Below are 20,788 nucleotides of genomic sequence, written 5' to 3' on the forward strand. Positions count from 1 at the left end.
GAACCCCGGGCCCTTTAAATCACTGCCCGAGCCCAGCTGCCGCCCCCCACCCGCCATTGTATCTCTCAAACCCTGAGGGAAGCAGAAATGGAAAATGAATAATTTTTATGTTCTGCTGAGTGGTTTAATGTTTTCCAGTGGGATTGGGCTGCAGGAACAGACTCTGCAGGACAGGGAGGGGGGCTTGTGGGCCACTCAGGTATTTGTGTTAGTGATACTCTTTCTGGGCCTGCGTTTTGTTTGCAGGATTTGGAGCAATATGCATCTAGTTACAGTGGCCTGATGCGGATAGAGCGGTTGCAGTTCATCGCTGACCACTGTCCACAGCTGCGGGTGGAGGCCCTCAAGATGGCGCTGTCATTTGTCCAAAGAACTTTCAACGTTGATGTGTATGAGGAAATCCACCGAAAACTGTCAGAGGCCACCAGGTACCAGGAGATGGTGGGAATCTGGAACTGCTTTGACCATATCAGGGCAAATGTAGCACAGGAAAACCTCTGTGAAAGAGGAGATTGTGTGTAACAGCAAAATGCTCCTCATGGAGATTGGATGGGAATCTGACATCAGATTGCAGTGAACTGACCCTGCCTACATCTTGGGCTCAGTGCTTTCTTAGAGATGAAATACACAGAAGGGTCTGTTCTCTCTCTGAGCTTTCACATTAGTAAAGCTTAAACATGGATGTTGAGGACAGGCTAGACCAGGGGTCGGCAACCTTTCAGAAGATATGCCAAGTCTTCATTTATTCACTCTGATTTAAGGTTTTGCGTGCCGGTAATACATTTTAACATTTTTAGAAAGTCTCTTTTTGTAAGTCTGTAATACATAACTAAAATATTGTTGTATATAAAGTAAATAAGATTTTTAAAACATTTAAGAAGCTTCATTTAAAATGATGAGGCTTTGGTTGTTAGCGATTAGCCTTGATAATTTCCTTATTTATTCACCGTTCCCATCTTGATCCTTACTGTGCAGTTATGATGCACATGAGATGATTTCTTGATTAATCTGCATTGGATGGAACCCTTCTATTGTGTGTAGAATCTTACTGCCTTGCATGGCAATGTATTGATCCTTATTGGTTTCTTGTGACTTTGGGAGTAAATGTCAGTGGAACAAAATGGATTTTAAACTGGTTTACCTGAGGTAGAGACATAATTTAACTGACAAAAATATTGGGAGACAGGAATTCAATTCAAGCAGGAAGGACTGACCTGAGATAGGTGAAATTAGGCCATTCTCTGGAGCTGCTTTTCCATTTGTGGCTGAGCTATGGGCACTTCATTTAAAGACTGGGGGTATTGTGACTTCCCTTCTTTAGCCTGGTCTGATTCTGAAGTTCATTTGCATGTTGCTGTCGAACTGATTGAAATCACTTAGGAAGAGAGGAAAGTGTAGGGAAGTGTGCATGCTTGGTATCTTTTATGGAGGTGCTTGAAGTAGGTTTGGTGACTCTTGATGCTCGTGAAGTGGGTTAGTGGCTCACAGGACCATTATTGTCTCACTGGAATCAGCTTTATGGAATAGGCTCACCCTGTTTTTCAGTTAGTCAGGAACCTGCGTATTCAGAACATATCTGTAAAAGGAACACTTTTTTGAGGAAAAGGATTTTTAACTGGCTGTGACAAAAAACAAGGCAACTTTAAAAATCCAATTAGAATGCAGATTTTCACTACTGACTATGAACTTTCCTTTTCCTCTTGCCTCCTTATTGTTTAGATCAGGAGTAAGCAACCTATGGCATGCATGCCAAAGGCGGCACGCGAGCTGATTTTTCAGTGACACTCACACTGACCGGGTCCTGGCCACCGGTCCGGGGGACTCTGCATTTTAATTTAATTTTAAATGAAGCATCTTAAACATTTTAAAAACCTTATTTACTTTACATACAACAATAGTTTAGTTATATATTATAGACTTATAGAAAGAGACTTCTACAAACGTTAAAATGTATTACTGGCATGTGAAATCTTAAATTAAAGTGAATAAATAAAGACTCAGCACACCACTTCTGAAAGGTTGCCGACCCCTGGTTTAGATGGCTGCTCTTGTAATGCATGATGCTGTCTGCCAGGGGACCTGTGCCACATAAATAGCAGGCCCCTGCCTTGGAGAGGTTATAGTTTAACAGCCCAATTCAGACTCTTATTGGCTTGACTTTCAGAGAGCTGCAGAACACCCCTGATGCTGTCCCTGATGGTGGGATTGAGCCTCCTCCTCTTGATACAGCGTGGGTTGAGGCCACACGGAAGAAAGCCCTTCTCAAACTGGAAAAGCTGGATACAGATCTGAAAAACTACAAAGGAAATTCAATTAAGGAGAGCATCAGGTGAGGAGGGAAATGCTTGATTGGAGTGGGAAAGAGCATTCTGCTCCCCCGGGAGACTACAGCTCAGCGCCCGGGTTGCATTAGATGGGGCTGGGTGCAGTGTCCATTTGAGTAGCATGAGCAAGCTTTGTGCCTCTCCTCCCCACAGTCAATAGGAACCCTGCACTTTTCTGAGATTTTCTGCCTGAGTATGCAGATCACTGCTCTTCTCATCCTTCTCTCCAGGAGAGGCCACGATGACCTGGGTGATCACTACCTTGACTGTGGGGACCTCAGCAATGCCCTCAAGTGTTACTCACGAGCCCGTGATTACTGTACCAGCGCTAAGCACGTCATTAACATGTGTCTCAATGTCATCAAGGTAGGGAGCCATGCAGCGAGAGAATCGTACAATCTGCAGAGGAGTCCCTCTAGCATAGATGAGTTACACCTTTCTATCTCTGAAATGACGTCGGTCAGCCAGCAGGTTGCACCATTTGCTTATTCTTTGATTTGCTTTCATTGCACTGTTGTATGTCTGATTGTCCCCTTGCAGGTTAGTGTTTACCTTCAGAATTGGTCCCACGTTCTGAGCTACGTAAGCAAGGCAGAGTCCACCCCAGAAATTGCAGAGGTAAGAGGTTTCTTTCCCTTACAGATCTCAGATGTTTCCTCTATCTGCGCTGTACCTCTTCAGTCAGGGTTGGCCAGACCTCCCCTCTCCCTTCCCTCACTCTTTATTGGACTTGCTCCATGCATCTTTCCTTCCCTCATTGCACAAACTCACACACAACCCAGTGTTCTTCAGCTAATCAGACTGTCAGTTCATCCTGATGCTTGGTATACTCTCCTCTCTGGGCTCCATCGCCCCTTTTATCTCCACAATGACTTGTGCCTGGAGCACTTTACCTCTCATTGAATGGAGTAGGACCAAGTCCTCTGACCACCTCTGTCCTGTGTTTGCCATTAGCCATAAAAGGCTGGGCACTGTGTGAATGGTGTCCTTGTGGCCTTCCTATTGAGAATGCTGCCTACCTTCCCAAATGGGTTCCTGGGTTTTAGTATCCCTAGGGCTATCTGGGGATTCTGCTGCTGAGATCAAAGGGAGCTCCCAAAGCAGATTGGCTTCCCCCAGTATGGGTAAAGGAAAGTACTGGGAAGGGATCTGTACTAGTCACTCACTCCTGCTCCTTTCACCTTCTAGCAAAGAGGAGAGAGGGACAGCCAGACACAGGCGATTCTCACCAAGCTAAAGTGTGCGGCAGGTGAGTGAGCTCCTCTGCTTCTTGGATGCCACCAGGTTGTCTTCTCGCCTGTTTGCCATTCCTGGGGCTTTACTGAAGTCGAGAGTGCCTCACCCAGCCAAGGAGTGCTTAGAATGTTCTCACTGGTCTCTGTACTTCACGTTCTCTTGGCAGGACGCAAACGCAGTTGACTGGATACAAGTTTTGAGCAGGGAACCATCCTGGAATTCCCATTCCTGACTGGTTCCTGCATCTCCCCAAACTTCCCAAGGCAGGGCTCCCTAGTGCAGTTCATTTCAGTCTCTAGAATGTCACTTACTTAACTGACACAATGTCTGCTTCCCTGAAACTGGGGGGTCTCTAGCAACTCCTCAGGATCCTGGTGCCCACTCCATTCTTCTGTATTTTTTATTTATGTCCTAACTAGTACATGTATGGTAGTGGACAAAGAACTAACTAAGTCTGATTCCTAGGCTTAGCTGAACTAGCAGCTCGGAAATACAAGCAGGCAGCAAAGTGCTTCTTGTTGGCCTCATTTGACCACTGTGACTTCCCAGAGGTAAGAGGACCAAGAGAGGGCTGTGTGCAGGGGTCAGAGGGGAAGCTATGTTCAGTATCTGTCTGTGTAAGGTACTTATGGGCCCCCATCACGGTAGTATCTGAGCCCACAATCTGTAATGTATTTGGCAAACAGGATTATTCCCATTTTACAGATGGGGGAACTGTGTTAGAGGAGTCTGCTCAAGGTCACACAGGAAGTCTGTGGTGGAGCCAGGGAGGTGAATTTAGGGGAGGTCAGATAATGGAATTGAAAGGCTGGCTGCTGGGCATTATTCCAGCTTTTGGGGTCTGAGTGAAGCCTGGTTTGGGGAGTGTCCATGGTTTCTCTTGGTCCCACTGTATTTGTCAAGGGTCAACCTGTATTCTTGCTGTGGGAGGGGAGGGTCTGGGCTTAGCTCTGCCTTGCTCCATGTTACAGCATTCAATGATGCTTCAGTTCTGGTCTCCATCTCTGTCTCTCTGTAGCTGTTATCTCCTAGTAACGTGGCTGTGTATGGTGGCCTCTGTGCATTGGCCACCTTTGACCGTCAGGAACTGCAACGCAATGTCATCTCTAGCAGGTAGGTGATGCCTGGGGAGGAGTTTGTGGGATGGGTACTGGAGCTTTGCTCAAGAATGGTCTCTGGTTGGAAGTAAGGCATGAGTTCCAGAACCCCATTTAGGTATCTAAACCTTAAACGTTAGCTGGGATTTCTCTATGAAAAGGCACCAGTTTAGTCACAGATGAGACTTTCACAATAGCAACATAAGAATTGTCAGAATGGATTGGACAAAGGTCCATCTAGCTCAGTCTCTTTCTGTGACAGTGGCCAGCACCAGATGCTTCAAAGGATGGTGTAAGTACTGCTCTGTAGTAGTTGTGGGGTAATCTACCCCCTTGCCCATTAGGTCTCATCCTGGTCTCTAGTAAACCTTGAAGTGGGATGTTAATATACCTTCCAAAATCTGTCATTAATTATACCTCTGGATATTCATGATAGCCATACAAATATCCAATATAATAGCCCCCTAATTCAGGGGTCCCCAACGCGGCACCCACAGGGGCATCTAAATGAGCCCGTGTCCTGGCTGGTGATGGAGCATCCGCCCAAATGCTGCCAAATTTCTGCGGTGTTTCGGTGGCGACGCCTCTCGATGACATCATTTGTCGCAGAAACGCCGCAGAAATTTGGCGGCATTTCGGCGGAAGCTCCACCGCCGGCACGGTCCTTCGTCTGACGCCTGCCAGACAAAAAGGTTGGGGACCACTGCCCTAACTGATAAGAGTGCATCAGTCCTAAATTGAGGGGGTAAAGGAGTTGTCCTCTCTCTGCTAACCAGCCAGCTTCCTTCGCATGACAGGCAGGTGGCTTGCAGGGAGAGGTCAACAGCATGCAGAGATTTGTGGGAGGGACTTTGGAGGTGCTGGACTCCCTGGAGAGGATCTGTGTCCTCTGTGGATTAAAGTCTGTTATGCTGAGCCATACCCTGCTTCTCAGCACACTGTGAGTAAAGGTACTATTCCCAAAAGGGAAGCCAAGCGGTGGTTAGCATAGTGCAGACAGGTGCTGCTCAACTCTGACAGTACTGATGCCATCTTGGTCCTGCCCTGCCCTGCTCAACATACTTTCCTATATTTTATGGAAGGGGACCTCCAGTACAGGCTTTGGCAGGAGGCTCTTGGCTTTCACTGATCCTGGCACCTTTGCTATGCTGAATCCACCCGTCCCCAACCCTAGAGAAAATGGGCTGTCCAGGCTGCTAGAGTGTTAACACTTGAAGCATCATAGGGCAGCGAGGAGAGTGTTCATAGCCAGGTATTGGGGTGGTAGTGTTTGTGGGGTGTGGGGTGTCAATGACTGGTCCCAGGGCCTGACTACCGCTGTGTGTCTACAGCTCCTTCAAACTGTTCTTGGAGCTGGAGCCTCAGGTGCGTGACATCATCTTCAAGTTTTATGAATCCAAATATGCTTCATGCCTGAAGATGCTGGATGAGATGAAAGTGAGTCCTGGGAAGGGGGGAAGCATGGGGATGTGGGACCTCAGGGTTCCATGTAATGGGTGGGAGAGAGGGTGACAGAGGGCCTGAGGGTTCTTCTCCTTTGTCTTAAGAAAAGCAGTGAATGTTCAAATTCGCTGAAGTTGTAGGTGTTTCATGTTGGACTCTTCTGCTCTGCTTCCTGGTTCTAGATGGGAGTGAATAAGAATCATGATTTTAATTTTTTAAAATTTATTTTTATTTACATGTTGCTAGTTCTTTACTTCCCTTTCTATAGACTTAAATTGTTACAGTGGATATTTTGTCCTTGTTCCTTTAATTAGTTGCTGGACTGTTACTAAAATTTCAGACTTTGCATTGCCTTTTTTCTGCCAAGAAGCTTCACACTTAAAATGCACAATTATGCTGAAAAACCAAGTCCGTGGCCTCATCAACAACTGCAGTGTGAGAACATATCTCAGTAGTTAAGGGTGGGATTTTCAACAGCACCCAAGGGATGTAGGAGCACAAATCTTACTGATTTTAGACAGAAAACCTCGATGAAGTCTAGCTTAGTCAAAGCATTTCAGCTTTTTTGCCTTATGGAAGTTTCAGTACATCAGAAGGTGGTGCTGGCTCCAAAAATAACATGAACTACTTGCTCATTAATTTCATGTGTGAATTCGTGGTGGTCTTTTTAAAGAAAGGAAAACATGTTTGTAAAATCTGTAACTCTTAAGAACATAAGAATGGCTCTACTGGGTAAGACCAAAGGTCCATCTAGGTCAGTATCCTGTCTTCCAACAGTGCCAGGTGCCCCAGGGGGAATGAACAGAACCTGTAATCATCAAGTGATCCATCCCGTCGCCCATTCCCAGCTTCTGGCAAACAGAGGCTAGGGACACCATTCCTGCCCATCCTGGCTAATAGCCATTGATGGATCTATCCTCTATGAATTTATTTATTCTTTTTTGAACCCCATTATGGTCTTGGCCTTCACAACATCCTCTGGCAAAGAGTTCCACAGGTTGACTGTGCGTTGTGTGAAGAAATACTTCCTTTTATTTGTTTTTAAATCTGCTGCCTATTAATTTCATTTGGTGACCCTAGGTCTTGTGTTATGAGAAGGAGTAAACACTTCCTTATCTACTTTCTCTACACTAGTCATGACTGTATAGACCTCAATCATATCTCCCCTTAGTCATCTCTTTTCCAAGCTGAAAAGTCCCACTCTTCTTAATCTCTCCTCATATGGAAGCCATTCCATACCCCTAATAATTTTTGTTGCCTTTTTCTGAACCTTTTCCAATTCCAATATATCTTTTTTGAGATGGGGCGACCATATCTGCACACAGTATTCAAGATGTGGGCGTACCATGTATTTATATAGAGGCAACGTGGTATTTTCTGTCCTATTATCTATCCCTTTCTTAATTATTCCCAGCATTCTGTTCACTTTTTTGACTGCTGCTGCACATTGAGTGGATATTTTCAGAGAACTATCCACAATAACTCCAAGATCTTTCTTGAGTGGTAACAGCTAATTTAGACCCCATCATTTTATATGTATAGTTGGGCTTATGCTTTCCAATGTGCATTACTTTGCATTTATAAACATGAAATTTCATCTGCCATTTTGTTGCCCAGTCACTCAGTTTTTGTGAGATCCTTTTGTAGCTCTTCGCAGTCTGCCTGGGTCTTAACTATCTTTAGTAATTTTGTATCATCTGCAAATTTTGCCACATCACTTTTTACCCTTTTCCAGATCCTCTAAGAAACAAGGTCAAAACTTTCATTGTGGCAAGTTAAGATTATAAAATAGGAAGAAAATAAAGGTCTAGCAACGTGTAAAATAACTATTTTAAATTTTAAGTTTTTTTGGTTTTAGTTAAAATTTTAAAAATTGATTTAAAAAAAATCATTATTTTTATCCAGCCTGCTTCCTGCTCTAGCTTCTAATATTTTGCTCTTTCTTTTGCATAGGATAATCTGCTGCTGGATATGTACCTGGCACCTCATGTGAGGACACTCTACACGCAGATCCGAAATCGTGCCCTTATCCAGGTAACTGCTCCATGCAAACCTGAGGAACGGGTAAGGGTTAGAGGTAGGACCTCTCTCCCACCATAAAGTTTCAAAGGATTGGGGGTGAAGGTGGATGAACCTGGAAACTGATTCTATTTTCTTAATCTTAGTATTTCAGCCCCTACGTATCAGCAGACATGCGCAAGATGGCCACAGCATTTAACACCACCGTGGCAGCACTGGAGGATGAGCTGACCCAGCTGATCCTGGAAGGACTGATCAATGCCAGAATAGACTCTCACAGCAAAGTGAGTGTCCTCACACCTCCGTCTGTTTCTGATGGCAAGTGCTAGGTTGTTGCTGTACCACCATCTTGGTTAATACAGCAGGAGCGTTGCTTTTTAATGACAAGCTCTTGAAGAACTCAGTTTCACTCTCCCTTTCTTTGCTCTTGGAGTACTGTTTGAAGCTGCATTTGCCTGTATTGAGGGTGTGTTTGCCTAGCTGATATGTCAAGGGTTTGAGTCCTGTAGATCCCTCCTGGTCTGTTGTGTGGAAGGAGTTTCCTAGTAATTGAGCCCTTTTCCAGTTCCTGTGTTGAGTTCTTCTTGTTGGTTACAGATTCTTTATGCTCGGGATGTAGACCAGCGCAGCACCACCTTTGAAAAGTCCTTATTAATGGGCAAAGAGTTTCAGCGACGTGCCAAAGCCATGATCCTGCGGGCAGCAGTCCTGCGCAACCAGATACACGTCAAGGTGAGCAAAGGACCCCTTTGTCCTGGAATCTGAGATAAAGGGCATCCATTTGGATGATGTGGTGCAGACGGGTAAAAGCTGGTGACTAGGGACTCTAGGGAAAGAGGTTTGCTGTCCTCACAAGAGAATGGCTTCTGAGAATGTTAGAGAATGGAGCTTGTAGCTAGCAGGACAAATCCTGGTTACTATTTACTCTAGTCAGTAGGTGATTGGCTGGTTAAATTACAACAAAGGAATTAATTATTCATAACTTTTATTTTCATGAGGGAAATTGAAATACATATGTTGACTGGAGCAATCCTGCCCAAGAGATGGTTCTGCAGGACAGTGCCCTGGAGAGAGCAGGCTAACTGCTGTATAAAGTATTCACTGGATTCTATTGATGCTGTCGTAGTATGCTCATCCTTGTGGTATCTAAGTGCCAAATGGCATTCAAGTTCCGAATGTGTATTTGATTCACGATAGATGACCCATCACATACCTTGAATAGCTGAAGTGAATAGTTTGCAAACACCTCATGGTCTGTAAACTGTTGTGCAAATATTTGTGAATAACAAATTCTTTTGCAGAAATAGTGAATGTTTTATGAACAGAAAAAATGATTGAAACTTAATATTTATTTGCAACTAAATAAACAAGCTTTGTGCTCCTGGTGTGTAGGGCCCACTCTCCACCCAATTCCTGCTGGGAAAGACGGAAAGCTGAGCTGAGAATGCCAGTACCCTGCTGTATGGTTTACCTGTGCTGAGCAAGCCCTCTCTGGGAGTATTCTGTGTTTTTTAGAGCCCTGGTGCAGGGGCCGTTCCAGCCCATCACTAACCAGGGCTGTATTTTGTTTTCTTATTGCAGTCTCCTCCACGAGAAGGTAGCCAAGGCGAGCTTACTCCAGCTAACAGCCAGTCCCGGATGAGCACCAACATGTGAAAATCTTCATGTATGATCAAAGAACCCTCCCCCACCCCCCCACACTTCTCTGACCCAGCTGTTCGTCCTATGTCCTAACCACAGACTACTGAGCCTCACAAACTATCCCTGTCATTCTCTCTCTCTCTTTCATTGGGGCTGATGGTGGGGGCTAATGTTCAGATTCACATAACTTAATTCCTTTAGAACAGAAGCTGTCACTAAATGCAGCGTCCCTGGAATTGTCCATCATTTTAGTGCTGGTTGATGTTCTCTGCCCTATCCTCTGTATCCTCCACCCCAGAAAGAACTGGTAGTGTATTTCAGAGAGATGCTGATCTTGGGTCTCTTCAGCTGCTGTTAGAACTTTCCAGATCAGAACTGCAAAGGAAGATTGTAAGTTTGATGGATGGGGGTGTATCTAAAGGGAGACTGTTTCACTGACCTGAAAGTGTTGCTTTGTCTCTGAGCAATGCATTGCTTTTTCTTTACTTCAAAGACCTCACACTGAAATGCTCTCCATGGTAGGGCCCAGCATTCAGCCAGAGGGGAGCTCCTCTCAGGAAGCACATTCTAGGACTTCTCACCCACCCTGGGAAATATGGCACCACTTCTGCATACTCAAAGGCATCTGTTTCAGGTTTTTGCACTTACCCTGGAGCCAACCTCTTTCAGTCTGGCCTGTCCTTTTTTCAAAGGCCTGTTTCCTAATTTGTTCCCACATGCATATCACTTGGCTTTGGATTTTGGTGGTGGTTCGCCACTGCAGTAAGGCTCCATCTTGTGCAAATACTGTTGCTTGTGCATTTCACTTCATCAGCGTACAGTGGCTTCTTAACCTGTGCACCAGTGGCTCCTGGTGGCCTAAGTCAATGCCGTAGAAATACAACACATCTGGGGCAGAAACCAACAGAAACCAGCCCAGGTGCCTGATCGGCAGGTGCATCTGTCCCAACTTTCCTTTTATAAATGGGTTTAAGGTTGCAGCCCAGACCCCGGATCGTGTTGTACCAATGAGCGTAGTCAAGTGTTGAATGTTCTGGAATTACAGCATCTTTATATTCATCCAGTCCCATAGGACAAATTTAAGGATTTTGATCCAACTCTGACTGGTCCAGCAATTTACTACAAACAAATGTTATTGTTAATGCTATTTTTGTTTTAAAATAAGTCGTTATCCCTAGTGCATTAAAGAGGGCAATTAAAAAGCTCATTGCAATGTTTGGAGTTTTGTGTTAGTTTTTAGCTTTTGCTTTTAGCTTTGTCTTGATTCTTTTTTTTTATCCTATCCTTGGTGATTTGACAGGCTCCTGTTTGGAGCATTTTAATGTGGTTGGAGGTGTTTCGAAATAAGGTAATATCACCTGTATGAGGTGCTATGAAGAACACCGCTCGATGAAGTTTTTCTTTCTTGCTTTTCTAGCAGCCATGTGTAAGATGCATTTGTGTAGTTGCTAAACTGCAGCAACTTCCTCCATTTGTAGATTTCTGTTGCTGAAGCATTTTGTGGTTTATGTGAAGAAAGTTGAGGCAGTACTTACTGTGAAGTCTTTGGTTAGGTGTTGTGCATATTTTGGAATTTCAGTAACTTTGCATTAATCCAGACCCATCTTTGGAAGGGCTGAACTCACCTGAATAAGATCTGGTTCCAGGAAGCTTGGCTATTTTACCCTGATTCTCAGAAATACCTGACTAGTGAAGACCAGCCTGAGTCTATTTGAAGGCTATGCAAGGGCCTACCCAGCCCCTAATGTAAATTAGAACCGCCTCAATGGTCAGAGGCAGCCAAGAATAGTTGGAGTGCAGTGTGCTATGGCCCCTTCTCTTTTCCCCTCCCAAGGTCCAGTATTCTCTGGTCCTTACCCAGAGGCTTGGGAGAGGAAGGGTGTTGAGCTGCTTTGACAGCAGAGACATCCCCTTACACATTAGATATTCTCTAAGGGCCACTTCTACACATTTTATGCTACTGTAGTGATCTACAAAGTTTATGTCCCTAGAGAGAATTAGGTCCTTTCTAGCTGAGGCACAGATTTCTCAGTCATCTGCAGAGATGGAGAATACTTTGTTCTTGATCTGAGATCTGCCTCAAAACGGAATTGTAGATGTCACAATTTGAAAGGCCTAGCTCAGGGGTAGGCAACCTATGGCATGTGTACCAAAGGCGGCATGCAAGCTGATTTTCAGTGGCATTCACACTGCCCGGTTTCTGGCCACCGGTCCAGGGGGCTCTGCATTTTAATTTAATTTTAAATGAAGCTGCTTAAACATTTTAAAAACCTTATTTACTTTATATACAACAATAGTTTACTTATATATTATAGATTTATAGAAAGAGACTTTCTAAAAACGTTAAAATGTATTACTGGCACGTGAAACCTTAAATCAGAGTGAATAAATGGAAGACTCGGCACACCACTTCTGAAAGACTGCCGACCCCTGGCTCTAGCTCATATTCATCAAAAGCTATTTTTCTTTAAAAAGGGAGCAGAATTCATGATACTTTAGTGGAAGATTCAGCTCTAGTCCATCCACTCTTAAGTTCCACGTCTTTAGCAAGGATGCTCTGATTAACGATGGCTATTAGTCTACAAAAAAGACGGTTACTCACCTTTGTAACTGTTGTTCTTCAAGGTGTGTTGCTCATATCCATTCCAGGTAGGTGTACGCGCCGCGTGTGCACGTCTGCCGGAAACTTTTTACCCTAGCAACTCCAGTGGGCCGGCAGGTCGCCCCCAGAGTGGCGCCGCTATGGCACTAGATATATACCCCTGCCGGCCCGCCCGCTCCTCAGTTCCTTCTTGCCGGCTACTCCGACAGTGGGGAAGGAGGGCGGGTGTGGAATGGATATGAGCAACACATCTCGAAGAACAACAGTTACAAAGGTGAGTAACCGTCTTTTCTTCTTCGAGTGATTGCTCATATCCATTCCAGGTAGGTGATTCCCAAGCCTTACCTAGGCGGTGAGGTCGGAGTGAGAAGTCGCGGCCTGGAGCACTGCAGAACCAAAGGCCGCATCATCTCTGGACTGCTGGACCAGAGCGTAATGGGAAGCGAATGTATGGACCGATGACCAGGTTGCCGCCCTACAGATCTCTTGGATTGGGACGCGGGCGAGGAAAGCCAGCGATGATGCCTGTGCTCTGGTGGAGTAAGCAGTCACACGGCCCGTCGGAACTTGGGCCAGGTCGTAGCAGGTCCTGATGCAGGAGGTAATCCATGAAGATAACCTTTGGGAGGAAATCGGCAGCCCCTTGACCCGGTCATCTACTGCCACAAATAACTGGGGGGACTTGCGGAAGGGTTTGGTCCTGTCAATATAAAATGCTAGTGCTCGTCGGACATCGAGCGAGTGGAGCTGCTGCTCCCTGCGGGACGAATGGGGCTTGGGGAAGAAGACTGGGAGGAAAATCTCTTGGTTCACATGGAAAGCTGAGACCACCTTGGGAAGAAAGGCAGGGTGAGGCCTCAGCTGTACCTTGTCTTTATGGAAGACGGTATACGGTGGGTCCACCGTGAGGGCCCTCAGCTCTGACACTCGTCTAGCTGAGGTAATGGCCACAAGGAAGGCGGTCTTCCACGAGAGGTAGAGCAGGGAGCAAGTAGCTAATGGCTCGAATGGAGGGGCCATGAGCCGAGTCAGGACCAGGTTGAGGTCCCATGAAGGGGCCGGAGGGCGAATTTGTGGATAGAGCCGCTCCAGCCCCTTCAGGAATCTCGCCACCATAGGGTGAGAGAAGACAGAACAGCCGTCCACTCCAGGATGAAACGGGGAGATGGCGGCTAGGTGGACTCGGAGGGACGACAATGCCAGACCCTGGGTCTTAAGGGACCAGATGTAGTCTAAAAGAGTGGTGACGGGAGTCTCCGTAGGACGAAGAGCTTTCTCTGAACACCAGCAGGAGAAACGCTTCCACTTAGCTGTGTAAGTCGCTCTGGTGGAAGGCTTTCTGCTGCCCATGAGAACCTCGCGAACCGGGGTGGAACATCGCAACTCGGAGTCTGTCAACCACGCAGGAGCCATGCCGTAAGGTGAAGAGACGGAAGGTCTGGGTGACAGAGCCTGCCGTGGTCCTGAGTGATCAGGTCCCGATGAAGGGGCAGGGTAACTGGGTTGGCTACGGAGAGGTCCAGCAACATGGGGTACCAGTGCTGTCTGGCCTATGCTGGAGCTATGAGAATCACTCAGGCTTTGTCTCTGCACACCTTGATGAGAACTCTGTGAATCAGCGGGATGGGCGGGAAAGCATAACACAGGTGGGCTGTCCATGGGATCAGGAAGGCATCCGCTATAGACCCTGGCTCCCGACCCTGGAAGGAGCAGAATGTTCGACACTTCCTGTTCACCCTGGACGCGAAGAGGTCCATCCGGGGACGACCCCACCTCTGGAAGAGTGAGAGGGCGACGTCCAGACGGAGGGACCACTTGTGCGAACGGAAGGATCTGCTCAGCCGATCCGCTAGGGTGTTCCGCACTCCCGGGAGATAGGAGGCGGAAAGGTGAATCGAATGGGCTATGCAAAACTCCCAGAGACGTATTGCCTCGAGACAGAGTGGAGAGGACCTGGTGCCGCCCTGCTTGTTGATGTAAAACATGGTCGTTGTGTTGTCGGTGAAAACCGCGACACAACGACCTTGAAGGAGATGGACAAATGCATGACAAGCAAGGCGGACCGCTCTCAACTCTCGTACGTTGATATGGAGGTTGATCTCTTGTGGTGTCCACAAGCCCTGAGTTCTCTGGGTGCCGCAGTGAGCCCCCCAGCCCAGATCGGAGGCGTCCGTGGTCAGGGATGCCGAAGGTTGGGGCGGATGGAACGGGAGCCCCACACAGACTATGGATTGGTCCAGCCACCAGCGAAGAGAGTCCAGCACCCTCTGAGGGACGGTGACGACCGTGTCCAACGACTGTCTGGCCGGCCGATACTGCGCAATGAGCCATGATTGAAGAGGTCTCATGCGGAGTTGGGCATATGCTGTTACAAACGTGCAGGCTGCCATGTGGCCTAGGAGGGCCAGGCATGTTCGTAGAGAGGTCAGCGGGGCCGCTCGCAAACGTAGAATGATGTCCGACAACGACTGGAACCTGGGCAAGGGTAACAAGGCCCTGGCCAGGGTAGAATCTAGAACGGCCCCGATAAACTCTGTCCGCTGCGTGGGGAGTAGAGTAGACTTGTCCGCATTGATTACGAGGCCCAAGGTCGCAAAGAGGGTGCTGATCCTGTCGACATTGTCGCGGACCTGCAGCTCCGACGTGCCTCGGATCAGCGAGTTGTTCAAGTAGGGGAAGACGTGGATGCGGCAACGTCGAAGGTGTGCGACGACGACTGCCATGCATTTTGTAAACACTCTCGGGGCCGTAGAGAGGCCAAACGGAAGGACCGCAAATTGGTAATGTTGGCGGTCGGCCACAAAGCGGAGGAAACGCCTGTGTTGGGGGGGCAATAGAGATGTGAAAGTAGGCGTCCTGCATATCGAGGGCGGCGTACCAGTCTCCGGGATCCAGGGAAGGGATGATGGTTCCAAGGGATACCATGCGGAACTTCAACTTCACGATATACTTGTTGAGTTCCCGCAGATCGAGAATGGGCCTGAGGCCGCCCTTGGATTTGGGGATTAGAAAGTAACGGGAATAAAACCCCTTGCCCTTCTCGTTTTCCAGAACCTCCTCTATGGCTCCCTTGGCAAGGAGTGCGTGCACCTCCTGATGGAGGAGTTGCTCGTGAGAGGGGTCCCTGAAGAGGGACGGGGATGATGGGTGGGAGGGTGGGGGCGAAGAAAACTGCAGGCGATAACCGGCCTGCACCGTACGCAAGACCCAACGGTCTGACGTTATTTGGGTCCACGCCGGGAGGAAAAAGGAAAGGCGGTTGGAAAACTGCGGGGAAGGATCCAGAGGGGAAACTGGTACTGCGCCCTCGGGCGCACCTTCAAAATGAAGGCTTAGGTCCTGGAGGGGCCTTGGTGGAGCCTTGGTTCTGCCTCGTTTGCCCACCAGACTGCCTGCGGCGGTTGTTCCTGCCTCAGCGCCTCGAAAGGTCCTGCCACGGGCGGAACTGAGGGTATGGCCGCCGCTGCTGTTGCTGGTTTTGCTGCCTGAATGGCCTGCGTTGTGTTGCCGGCGTGTGCATGCCCAGCGACCTTATTATGACCCTGTTATCTTTAAGATCTTTCAATCTAGGGTCTGTTTTGTCCGAAAACAGGCCCTGGCCTTCGAAGGGGAGGTCCTGGATTGTGTGCTGGAGCTCCGGCGGAAGGCCAGAGACCTGCAGCCAAGAAATCCGGCGCATCGTGAGCCCCGAAACTAGGGTCCGAGCGGCCGAGTCGGCAGCATCAAGGGAGGCCTGTAGCGATGTTCTTGCTACTTTCTTGCCCTCGTCCAGGATGGTGGAAAATTCCTGGTGTGCATCCTGGGGCAAGAGCTCCACAAACTTCCCCGCCGCTACCCAGGAATTGAAGGAGTAGCGGCTGAGGAGGGCCCGTTGGTTTGAGACCCGGAGCTGCAGCGCCCCCGCCGAATAGACCTTGCGGCCCAGGAGTTCCATCCGCCTCGCCTCCTTCGACTTGGGCGCTGGGGCCTCTTGCCCGTGGCGCTCCCTATCGTTCACTGACTGGACCACCAACGAGCAGGGGGTCGGGTGAACATATAAGTATTCATAGCCTTTTGAGGGGGCCAGGTACTTTCGCTCCACCCCTCGAGCGGTCGGAGGGATGGAGGCCGGTGACTGCCAGATGTTAGTGGCATTAGTCTGGATCGTCTTTATGAAGGGTAGGGCCACTCTGGTGGGCGCATCGGCTGAAAGGATGCTCACCACCGGGTCCTCAATTTCCGACACCACCTCCGCCTGCAAGTTCAGGTTCTGTGCCACTCGGCGGAGGAGGTCTTGGTGTGCCCTCAAATCCAGTGGGGGGGGACTGGAGGACGAGGTGCCCGCCACTGCCTCGTCCGGAGACGAGGAGACCCCCGGCAACAAAGTGTCCACGGGGGGTTCTGTGAGGGGCTGCACCTCCATTTCTGGAGGGAGCTCCGGGTCCCGGTGAGTGTCGTCCGTTTCCGGGGAGTGAGGGGGTCTAGACACCGTCGCCTCCGGTGGTCTGCGCTCCGCCACAGGGCGGGGGGTAATGTGTTGCGGACCCTGGACTTGAGAGTATTCCCATGGGGTCCAAAACCCCCACTGTGGAGGCCCTCGTTCTTGTGGAGGGTCTTGGAACAGGGCCGCGTGTCTGTCCTGTGCCGTGGCATAGGCACTGTCAGTGTGGGAGGAGACTGACAGCTCTCTAGAAGGCCACGGGGGCGCTGAGCTTGGTTGGTATGCAGCTCTATGCGCCGTGACTGATGCTCCCCTCGGTGCTGAGGCTCGGTGCTGCGACCCACATCGGTACCGGGATCGGGACCGGGAACAGCGTGATGATCTGTGCCGAGATCCCGATCGGGAGCGATGTCGGTGCCGGGAGCGGGACCGCGACCTTCTGTGAACGCGGTGCCGGGCCGGCAGCAGAGACCGGGACCTACCACCAGCGCGGTGCCGGGAGGTCGACCGGGTTCGGGACCTGCCACCGGTTCGGTGCCGGGAGGTCGACCGCGGGGCCGAATGCCGAGGCGAACGGCTCCTGGAGTCTCGGTGCCGGTGGTGAGATGAACCCAACTGGGACCGTGCGGATGGTGATCGGTGCCGCGTGTACGACCGGTACCGTCTGGGCGACCGGTGCCGGGACTCCGAGCGGCGCCCCGAGCGTGAGCGTTCGTGCCTCCGGGGTGATCGGTGCCGGGACTCGGGAGACAGCGCTCGAAGCATCGGCTTACCCCTGGAAGTTATGCGTCCCGGGGGTGCCGGCTGAGGCTGAGATGGCTCCGTCAGTGCAATTAAGTCCCGAGCCGAGGCGAAGGTCTCCGGCGTCGACGGGACCCTTAGCTCGACCCCTGATCTTATGGGGGAGATAGGTGGAGCTGGACTCGACGGACCTTCCAGGCCCGGAGTCGACAGCAGTCCTGCAGGTGGTGCCGCGGCTAAGGTAGGTGCCGGGCGGTCCACTCGGGCCTGCCTTGATGGTGTCGCAGACGCCGAGGGACGTAGATCTGCTCCCGGTGCCGGAGATGGTCGGTGCCGGGGAGTCTTGCCGGTGCCGGCGCGGTCCGGTGCCGGAGTAGAAGTGGCTGACTGCGCCGCCGGTGCCGGAGACAGAGCCACTTCCATAAGGAGAGCACGAAGTCTTTGGTCTCTCTCCTTTTTAGTGCGAGGCTTAAAAGCCTTGCAAATACGGCACTTGTCGCTAATGTGCGATTCCCCTAGGCACTTAAGGCACACTTCGTGGGGATCGCTCGTAGGCATCGGCTTCTTGCACGCCGAGCACTGCTTGAAACCCGGCGAGCCAGGCATGGGCCCAGTGCCGGGTGCCGGGGAGGGCAACGGCCCACCCGCAGGCAACGTTCGATAACTATTTACAAGATTCTAACTATTATACTAAAAGGCTATCTACTACTTAACTAAGAACTATTTACGATCAAACGACGAACACGAACAGGAGAGCTAGGGACGTGGAGGTCAGCAAGCCGCACTCCACAGTTCCAGCAACCGACACGGCGGTAAGAAGGAACTGAGGAGCGGGCGGGCCGGCAGGGGTATATATCTAGTGCCATAGTGGCGCCACTCTAGGGGGCGACCTGCCGGCCCACTGGAGTTGCTAGGGTAAAAAGTTTCCGGCAGACGTGCACGCGCGGCGCGTTCACCTACCTGGAATGGATATGAGCAATCACTCGAAGAACTACTGTTCTTATCCTTATATTAGATAGTATATCAGCCTACTAGACACAGCCATCAAGCCAGGTTCTTTATGCTCAAACAGCAACTCTCCTCCCTGGCCTAATTACTAGCCTGCACATTAACTGGGGTGCAGCACAAATTCATAGATTCATAGATTCTAGGACTGGAACGGACCTCGAGAGGTCATCGTGTCCAGTCTCCTGCCCTTATGGCAGGACCAAATACTGTCTAGACCATTCCTGATAGACATTTATCTAACCTACTCTTAAATATCTCCAGAGATGGAGATTCCACAACCTCCCTAGGCAATTTATTCCAGTGTTTAACCACCTTGCAAGTTAGGAACTTTTTTCCTAATGTCCAACCTAAACCTCCCTTGCTGCAGTTTAAGCCCATTGCTTCTTGTTCTATCATTAGAAGCTAAGGTGAACAAGTTTTCTCCCTCCTCCTTATGACACCCTTTTAGATAACTTTTGAAAACTGCTATCATGTCCCCTCTCAGTCTTCTCTCTTCCAAACTAAACAAACCCAATTGTTTCAGCCTTCCTTCATAGGTCATGTTCTTAAGACCTTTAATCATTCTTGTTGCTCTTCTCTGGACCCTCTGCAATTTCTCCACATCTTTCTTGAAATGTGATGCCCAGAACTGGACACAATACTCCAGTTGAAGCCTAACCAGCGCAGAGTAGAGCAGAAGAATGACTTCTCGTGTCTTGCTCACAACACACCCGTTAATGCATCCCAGAATCATGTTTGCTTTTTTTGCAACAGCTTCACACTGTTGACTCAGATGTAGTGCAAAGGTTGACAAATGAGAGATCCACCCTAGAGGCCAGCTTAAGCCAAAATGCAAGAGACCTAGTACCAAAAAATACTGAATAGGGTCAAATTCTGCTGTCCAATGCGCCCCTTCAAGACTCAGTCTTTCATCATGGATCCTTATCCTTCCTCCACCTTTTTCCTTCTTTTGGCTGTCTTCCTCCATTTCCTTTCTCCTTTGTCTCTATCTCTTTAGGTTAATGGTTAAAGTGGAGGGAATATTCCAAGAGGTCCTTGCTAATTGAAAGTGGTGTTTTTTCTGATCTCTTTAGGAAAGTTGTGAAATCAATCACAGGCAAAATATTGGAGAGTGGCTGATATGGGACTTAATTATATTATACTCCTTTAATTCTTGACTGATTAATGCCAATCAACAAAGGTTTATGGAACACAGATCCTGTCACACTAATCTGATATTTTTTGATGAGATTACAGATTTGGTTGATAAAAGGTAATTATGTCTTAGACTTCAAGTCATTTGATTTGGTACTTCATGACATTTTGATTAAGAATCTAGAAGGATACAAAATCGACAATGGCACACATTACATTCGTTAAAAACTGGCTAACTGACAAATCTCAAAATACAGTTGTAAATGGGACGACATCATTGGTACTGAGCTGTACAAATGCCTTATGATGGGGATTGATGGCAGGCATTGCATCTGGTATACTAGTTATCATGGTGCTCAAATGATGATAACGATTAAAAGTAGAAGAGATGTGGCTTTGGACAAGACCTTTTTGGGCTAGGAGGAAAGAGATCCCTTCATCAGAAAAGCTCCTTAGCACAGGATCTAGCAAGTCATAGGATTTTGGTTTGAGAAAGCTGATAAAAATCCCAAATTGAACCAATTTGATTTCTAGCTGTTTCCCATTGGGCTGCTTCCCCCACCATCCAAAAATATTTTAAAAGCGCCCTCCTCCTAACTGAAAATATCCTGATACTCACCTGTGCCAGCAACCCACTCCCCACTTCACCACTACCATAGTAATCTCCTAAACAAGTCTTTGAGGATTTGCATTTATACTGATCCATAACTAGAATGCTGCATGTAAGTAACAAACTAGAATTCTGTGAAAAGGCTTTTTCATTTTAAAGGATGCTTGGCTTGGCCCAGCCCATGGTTCTCTCTCCTGTTGCCCCACACATCACACTAGACCAAGTAGAGGGAAAAAAAAAAGAACCAGCTTGCCTGTCTGGATTGGATAAGGGCTCATTACAAAGTCACTGCACTGTCAACAGACTTGATATGAACAAACTAGGCATTAAGGAAAGTAATTTCTTCAGATACGAAGTAGAATCACTAAGAGTTTTGCTATTCCAAGTCTAATCTGTAAAGAGAGATTACTGTAATGTACTTGCAACTACCTAAATCTTTTAAAATAAATCTCTTCCTCTATAACACAACCACTTAACCCAAAAGTCCCTATCTCCAGGATAAAAAAAAGAGGT

The 20,788-nt window shown here is 48.4% G+C and overlaps 1 protein-coding gene across 5 annotated transcripts in view; it reads left to right on the top strand.

Annotated features, from left to right (window-relative positions):
* The window catches only part of GPS1 (G protein pathway suppressor 1), a 41,742-nt gene that overhangs the window by 9,841 nt on the left and 11,113 nt on the right, over positions 1–20,788 (top strand). For 3 of the 5 annotated variants that reach the window (XR_007768858.1, XM_050919967.1, XM_050919966.1), the window contains exons 3-14: positions 247–428; positions 2,165–2,329; positions 2,555–2,690; positions 2,865–2,942; positions 3,513–3,573; positions 4,026–4,111; positions 4,579–4,673; positions 5,989–6,094; positions 8,054–8,134; positions 8,266–8,403; positions 8,717–8,851; positions 9,701–9,785. Coding sequence is in view for 4 of the 5 variants with exons in the window: in XM_050919967.1 (XP_050775924.1) it covers positions 247–428; positions 2,165–2,329; positions 2,555–2,690; positions 2,865–2,942; positions 3,513–3,573; positions 4,026–4,111; positions 4,579–4,673; positions 5,989–6,094; positions 8,054–8,134; positions 8,266–8,403; positions 8,717–8,851; positions 9,701–9,775 (1,338 nt within the window). In the remaining variant the exon portion in view is untranslated. Of the gene's footprint in view, positions 1–246; positions 429–2,164; positions 2,330–2,554; positions 2,691–2,864; positions 2,943–3,512; positions 3,574–4,025; positions 4,112–4,578; positions 4,674–5,988; positions 6,095–8,053; positions 8,135–8,265; positions 8,404–8,716; positions 8,852–9,700; positions 9,911–20,788 lie in introns of those variants that run through there. The other 2 variants (XM_050919968.1, XM_050919969.1) reach the window with 1 other exon arrangement.

This window comes from Gopherus flavomarginatus, chromosome 12 (genome assembly GCF_025201925.1).
Source record: "Gopherus flavomarginatus isolate rGopFla2 chromosome 12, rGopFla2.mat.asm, whole genome shotgun sequence".
Lineage (NCBI taxonomy): Eukaryota > Metazoa > Chordata > Testudines > Testudinidae > Gopherus > Gopherus flavomarginatus.